Source organism: Desarmillaria tabescens (genome assembly GCF_030435595.1).
Source record: "Desarmillaria tabescens strain CCBAS 213 chromosome Unknown EV420scaffold_23, whole genome shotgun sequence".
NCBI classification, from domain to species: domain Eukaryota; kingdom Fungi; phylum Basidiomycota; class Agaricomycetes; order Agaricales; family Physalacriaceae; genus Desarmillaria; species Desarmillaria tabescens.
Window position 1 is genome coordinate 35491 of NW_026848322.1, and position 7770 is coordinate 43260.

The window sequence follows — 7770 nt, forward strand, 5'->3', positions numbered from 1 at the left end:
CGGAAGCTGAAAAGCAAGATTCGGGTCGTTAGGATATGACCTTATCTGAAGTTGTTTGAAAAAGACGATTCATAGGTGGACGCTATACATATTGTTAGTCTTTTCTTAGAACCCAATCAGACACGCTTATCTTTGGAGATCATACCACGAAGTCCATGTATACGCAAAGAACAGGTGTCGACAACGTCTTCGCCTCTCTACAGTGCACGAAAAAAAAAAAATCGAGCTGGCGTGCCATCCATATTCTCGGTTTCTGGCAGCGTTCAATCGTTAACTGTCACTGTACCATCCGAGATGATCGGAGTAACTTGTTCCCAAGGGAGTTCACGGAGGGTGCAGGACAAGGTTACGCCAGGACAGCGAGATCGCGGTCATTGTCGTGGTATAGCTCATACGTGTTTCTTCCTGAATCCCGGCAAAGAATACGGAGGAGGATAAGCCCGCGGGGAATGGAAGAAAGAGAATAATACTCAAGATTTTCAAATATCGTATGTCTGTCTCTGATAGTTTATGGGTTAGTACATGCAGCTGGGTTTGACTCCCAGTCATAGCGTCTTGATAGAGGTTCTGATTTTTTGTCTTGAACTTCTTTTTCAATTTTTGACTCTTGACTAGATCCCACTCACTAGGGTTGCGCACGAAACCCTGGGTTTTGACACACCGCGGTCTCGGGTAATTTACCTCCTCAGTCGACCCCTGCCTGGAGGTTCCGTGTCTAATTCACTGCATGTATAATCCTCTCAGTGATATACCCCAATGAGCTCTATCTTGCTCCTGCCATTTCTTCCTGAGCCACGGCACAAACGACTAGATGAGCACTTATAATTGCATGTAGAGAGAGAGAGGGAGAACCTCGCAACGTTACTGCTACGAATCCACCACAATCCAGGGGTGGTACCTCATAAGAAAGAACATCACGATGTGAGCTATCATCGCCTTCCCGTATGTGTCTCGACTTGGCAGTACCCATCACAGACCTTTAAATTAGTTCGGGTTCGACACCCGATGGAAGACGACAAAGATGAAGAAAAGCGTGCCAGTTGTTTCCCCTTTCTCCGGAAACGAAGATCGGCTGGTGCTTTTTGTCGTTCTCTTGCATAAAGAGTCAAATAGCCAGGACACCGCCGGAGGAGACCTGTCCTGCATAATGAAGCCTCCCAACACCACTCTGATGGAGCATTTGTTAATGCGTGCAGCGCCTGGGTTCGATCCCCAGTCAGAGAATAAGAAGTACAGTCTGTCCTTTTCCCCTGCGGATAAGTACTACAATCGTTTGAAGTTTCTTCGTCCACCCGAAGAATGGTATCAACTTAGAATGCCTGTCGGGTAGGTAAATCACCCGGAGAGGCGGCGTACATTATCATTATTATGATTCCTCTCTTGATAGCTCTTTTCGTGCGCATCTCTCCAAGCGGCATTACAGGCTTGAAATATAGTGATGCATGACTACCCACCCTGATAGCAGAGAAGGTTAGCGATCCATCCAAAGCTTTAGAGACGAGGCGTACTGACCCTAGTATGTCTCCAGTCCAATTTATCTTGATCTTGTATCTATCGACCTGCCCAACAGCCATTTCCAATCCGACGATTTCGAATCAGGACTGGGAGAGAAAGCCGGCCATTCATCGCCAGTTGGCACTGATAACGCGGTCATTTGTTCAGCTGGTGCTAGCTCATCAGTCCTCTCTCTGAATTGCCGAGTCACATACACGCACCCAGATGGATGGCTCAGAGCGCCCTGCGCCATGATCCTGACATTCTCTTCGCCCAGCAGGACGAGGCTGACCTGGACGGTCGCACGAATACATCATTCTTTTTCAGGGCGAGCGATTGCGATATCATTTCCTGCATAGACAAGTCGGCGCGATCCTGGTGAACGGCAGCGAGCCTAGAACGCACGAGGGAACGACCCGCTCCTCTCCAATGACCTGCAGAACATGCTATGCAGCACTGGAATGCGTGTTATCTAGAGTGAATGGCAGTCATCGGCATTCGAGGAACGATTCCGTATGTTAGTCTAGACGCGAAGAACCATGAACCAGTTTCAAGTCGTCCACGCAATGCCAGCTACTTCCGGGTCCAACTATCGAAGAACACGTCGTCTACGGTCTCTCCATGAGAATGTATCAGTGTGAGTGGCATTTTGTGCATAGTAGGGTTAGAAGAAAACAAGGGTGAGTGATGCGCAATGACGTTCATCCAGATGTTCATGTTGAGGCAGAAGAGAGGTGAGTTCCCAAATTGGCAGTTGCACCTTTCTCTCACCTGCATCATTTAACCATCGTCGACACCAACACGATTTTGGCGCCACCATTCACAGGATACCAAGGAGGGATGAGCTAGTGTCTGTACTAGGAGGAGGGACCCCCAAAGGAACAGTGAGTCGCAAAAAGCCCTGCACGCCTGCCAGTATGGAGAACGACAAACACCGATTTTGGAGGAGAGGCCGTCGATGAATGTACGACTCAGAGCTAGATGGTTGGCACATCCAAAGGTGGGAAGAGTGAAGAGGCCGGCTGGGTTTGGATTGGACGTGGAACCTCCGCGTGTCGCATCATGGGTTCTCGCGTTAGGGTGGTTAGACGACGAACGTCCTCTCCTTCGAATTCATCAATGATTCATCCCATCTATTCGTATCACCCTCCTATCCATGACCTCGACAACCCACCGGAGATGCGGACTATGTCTTGGAGGCGCTCATGAAGAGAAGGCGCTTGGGCTTTGAGAGTCGTTTAGACTAGAGGAGCTCGGTTTCGACATCTCTTTCCTGCGCTAGGCGGGCCGTTCGTCCATACCGCATTGTTCGTGTTCCTCCTTCGGCACCAGGCGGGGTCCGTGTAGTTCTCCCTGGGGACAGCGTTGTTTTTCATTGGACCGGGTAGAAGGGTACGTGCATCTGACTCGGCAGTCTGAAGAGAACACTGACGACTGAGTGCTAGCCTGACTCTTTTTACTACCAATGTGAGGGATGGCTGGTGGCGACTGTGTACACCGCCAATAGTGAGGGTCTTTAGGTCAGTATCCTTCATTCCCTAGTGAACCTATTCTAACTTTCATCCGGTATCAGCACGAGGAAGAGTTCTGACTACACGCAAAATGCGTCGTTTCCCTGCATGCAATGAAGAATATCGACTCGGGCGATTCCCTCGACTCTGTCAACCTTCGTCCGCACACAACTTAGCTTCGAGGAACAGGCGCCACTCGCTCCATAACGTCTGTATTGCACACCGGCATTCGGTGTTGCGTGAGAGGGTTCGACTCCCCGTCAGAAAATTCAGTATCCTTTCTCGGTAATTTTTTTGCTTTCCGTTTCGAGGTTACGGGTTGTCTCCCGCGCGCGGGAGGGCAAGATTCGTATACCTGTGACCGTAGGAGTAAAAACCTGTATCGACATGGGATGAGCTCTGACTGGGAATCGAACCCGGCTGTGTAGATATACTATCCGCAAACCTACTAGAGACTACATAATGGGATTGACGGACGGTACTCATCTGTAAGTCAGCACGCAGTATTATTCCCTGTCCAAACACGCTGCCTGGCTTGATATACATTCCCCTGGTTAACGATTGGCGTAGAGCCGCATCACGATTTGGAATGACTGGAGAGGTATGGAGAGATGATAGAGGCAAGGCAATTCTGCTATCTTCTCCTTGGCTTGAAGGTGGGTTTGAGGCGGAATATGCAATGAAATGCGATAACGGCTTGCGATCTTCCCAATGCATGATGGTACTTGGAGAAGACAACTCGCTATTGAAATCGTGATGGTATTTACAAAGTAGTGGGTGCTAAAATAAAAAATACGGATGTCCAAATCCGTGTAGTGAGATAGTTCGTCTGCACCACACAATGGCGGATTAACACGTCCACGAAGCCTACAACCGCCCCAGCAATTAGCACCCAACCCTCAAAAAAAAACTGAACCAAACACGCACATCTTTCATAGCACCAAGCGTTCCAACGCGGCAAGCCAAGATACTCAGCAATAATCACGAGATTGTAGCCTGCGCCTTGTAAGACCTCGAAAGCATGCGGGAGAACGGCGGTGCTAGTAGTTTCTAGGTGAACCACAGTTAGATGTAAAGTAAGAAGTGAGGCTGGCAACTACTCACCAACAGTCTCATGGTTCAGAGTCAAGATCGTGTTAGGCCGCTTAGCCACGGTGGATCGCAGAGTCTCCAGAACGATACGAGAAACTGAGAGGGAGAGAAAAGGAGAAATCACACTCTGATTACTTGCAAGACGTTATCGTTGGAACTGCTGAGTGGAGGTCGCATAAACGCGATTTTGACTCCGAGGATTTTCTCCAGGGTCGCTGCAAAGTCTGAGTTGGCAAATCCATTATCGATTGGCGAGGAACGTACTATGTGAACACTATCGACATCCCAAAATCAGAAATCTCATGCTATTGAGCTAAGCTAACATACCTTGGTCAGAGGGCAGCGTAACCAGATCTTTATGCGATCGTGTATACCTGTATACAAAGTCAACCAAATTCGCCATTCACCGGGGAGTAGATACTCACGAAGCGACCTGATGACCCTTCCAGATCGCTGCTACCTCCGCGTCTCCGTATATACATCCACTACCCTCACAACATTTACAGTTGGTCCAATCTGGACGGTTCGGGCGTGAGTTAGATCTGGTATGAGATGGTACAGACTAACGAGGAACGTCCCCCTTGGTGCCTTTTGCCGCTTGCATTGACGATGTTCTGCCTGGAGACCCGAAGCCGTGAGTGATGCTTCGAATAAGTCAGGTGTGAACGGCGTACAAATAGATGTCGTCCTACGCAGCGTCAATGTATGGTGCGAAGACTCGTTTATATACATACCAAAGTGAGAGCAGCGGTTTTCGGAACAGATCACACCACCACCGGACTGTCGTTCTGTGGTGCTGGTTTTGGCATTGGCACAAGGTCCCAATAAGGAACAGCCGGGTCCACTGGCAAGCTTGCCATGCGCTGTGGCCACAAGGCTCGTGGGGTGTGAAAGAGCGGTAGCAGCGGCCAATGCGAAGTGGAGGATAACATCTTGAAGTAGGTTGGGCTGAGGGAAGTTTGTATACGGAGACGAGGGAAGGCAATCGGGCCTTTTATTACTGCACATAACTGCTGCTCAGACATAAAAGGCAGTAATCACAGTCTAAGTTAGCGGTCAGCGCCTTTCTGAGGTCTCAGATCCCGAGGCGGTCGTCATAAGTAGCAAATATCTCGCCACTCGTGGGAGAAATCCCATGGAACTCTGACTATTTGGCGATTCTATGTCAAAACCACAGAAAGGTCTGACCGCCTCATAGCCAGGAGAAAGATATATCTGGCCCCGGGGGGTCGAAATAGAATTGGGATGTCAAGCCATCGAACCGTGTTATTGCAAATCGTGACGGCCGTGCTTCCGTTTGGGCTTACCTTGGACACTGGACAGGGAATGCTCAGCCTTCCCCCTACTGGGGCTAGAACCGACATCGACCTATTACCCCCCGCGCGTGTTGAGAGACAAGCAAAATTTCCCACACGCGTACGTATAATTTTCTGATAGGGGGTCGAACCCCTCTCTCGCATCAGTACCGAATGCCGATGTGAATCCAGACATATAGGACTTTGCTGTGTTGGTGATGTCTGCTAGCGTTCATTCCCAGACTCAGTTGTCTCTGAATCTATGGATCTCGAGCTTGAGCTGACAGCGTGACCAGGAAAGAGAGAGAGAGGCACGGATAAAGAAGGCTAATCGTCTAAATCAGGTTGTTTCATTCAGCTGCGGTACCGTACCGAGAACAAACAGGGATTGCGGTGTACGTTGCTTCCTCGAAGGTGCAGCGTTGGGGCCATCATAACTCTCTTCAGTATGCTAATACCGGATAAAAGTCAGAATAAGCTCACCAGAGATATGAAGGGGACTGACCTCGACAAGACTAGTGCACAAGGAGCCACCAAACCGAAACAAGCATCCCTATCTCCAAAGTGCAATCCCATTATTATCAGAGTCTCGATTTGAGCTCGACGGCCTTGCTCGTTCATCTACATCGGTGAGGTACATAGTAAGTGCCAGAAATCTTAGAATTGTACTAAAACCAGTCGGGCTAGCACCCACACTAGTGTTCTCTTCACTTGTCGAGTTAAAGACACGTACAAGCGTTGTTCTGCTATCGGGCCCTGCTGGATGATGCAGCCCCCGGTGAAAACAGCCGCTATGGATGATCTATGTAGTAGCCAGTCCGCATGAGTGGTGGTTTCAGCATGGTAGGGTTGGGAGAAAGCGAGGGAGAGTGATGCACAATGACGTCAATCATGTTGAGGAAGGTGAGTTCCCGAAATGGCAGTTGCGTCTTTTTCACTCGCGTCGTTCAACCACCCGTTGACACCAACACGTCTTTGGGATTCCTCTGTGCTGTTCACACGACCCTCCTATCGTGAAGATAGTATCGCCTTCAATAATCCACCTTCCCCATTAACGTCGCGTATTCGCATGTTGAACCGAACGGGACCGTCTTCTTGGTGCCAAGTTGGTTTTGCTGGAGGCGACGTTGCAATTTACAGCTGCTAGTCGCTCGCTCGCTAGATGGGAGATGACTAGGACTCACGAATAATAGCCTGTAAAATGCGCCAGAGTGTTGTGTATGCTTTGATGGTGAGACCCGGCGTTGCAGTTGGATGTCTTGAATCCAGTTCGCGGTTGGACGAACATAACATACGCAATCGTAACCCGCTTCTCCGAATGTCGAAGACCGCCACTCGCTCTCAATGACATGTGTTCAAGTGCTGCTACCGACCTTGTCCATAGCGTGATTTCCAGGACGTTGGAGAGGAGCCAGTCATTCCCATCTCTGCGTTTCTAGCGAGCTGCCGTTCATCAGGATCGCGCCGTACGATCTCTGCACCAGTCTATATCCCTCTGGAAGACGTGTGACTGTCCAGATCAACCTCGCCCTGCTAGGTGAACACTGAACAGAATGTCGAGATCATGACGTAGGGCGCTCCGTCTGGGTACGTGCATCTGACTTAGCAGTCCGGAGAAGAGACTAATGAGCGACCGCTAGCTACTACCAAGGCCCAAAGTGTGACTTTCCCTCTGAGTCCCTGGTTCAATGCCGTCGAATAGTGTGCACGTAGAGGGTTGGGAATGGAAGTTCGCGTTGAGGAACAAAATGGAATGGAGACATACTTGGGTCCGTACGCTTCGTCTCTGGATCTCTTTGGTGACTCGCTAACCTTTCTTTGCTATCAGGGGTGGGCTCTCGCGCACCATTGCGTTCTCATTATATGATGCTGCGCGGGAAGATGCTTACCAAAGAGGGGTAGGGAATCATGATAGTTTACGCCTACCCTGCGAATTACCTATCAGTGAAGCCTGCATTTTTTTGTTTTTTGTTTTGAGGAACGAAATCCAACACTGAGGAAATGCTTAATGCACGCCTCTTCAAGCAGTGTGGGACTCAAGCCAATGTTACCTGTGCCTACCTCTTGGCCGAAGGTTCGGGCGCAGAGGCTCGATACTCACTCAGTGAAGCCTTCTAACCTACACAATGCCATTTCTCCACTTTACAAGCGGGCGAGAAACGATTGTCGGACTCATCAGCATTGGCATGCGCAAGGAGAAAAACCTGGGTCCACATTCTCTATTCTCTGGCTGGGAATCGAACCCAGCATACGCGCACGCATTAACGAGTGCTTCATCAGAGTGCAGGGTGATGTTGGAAACCTGGGAATATGATAATAACATGGGATAGCGCTCGGTGGGCTTTCTGGTCATGACCATTTGCCTTGGTATTGAGTGA

General features: G+C 49.6%; 1 protein-coding gene across 1 annotated transcript; it reads right to left on the reverse strand.

Moving 5' to 3' along the window:
• Positions 1–3559: 3559 nt before the first annotated feature.
• Positions 3560–4701, reverse strand: EV420DRAFT_1480882 (uncharacterized protein; the record flags this gene model as incomplete). The annotated part of the gene is made up of 7 exons (XM_060469714.1): positions 3560–3747; positions 3933–4055; positions 4110–4173; positions 4233–4360; positions 4425–4471; positions 4523–4613; positions 4665–4701. 7 exons carry the CDS (start codon positions 4699–4701, stop codon positions 3560–3562), a joined length of 678 nt encoding a protein of 225 aa, XP_060329321.1.
• Positions 4702–7770: the final 3069 nt, after the last annotated feature.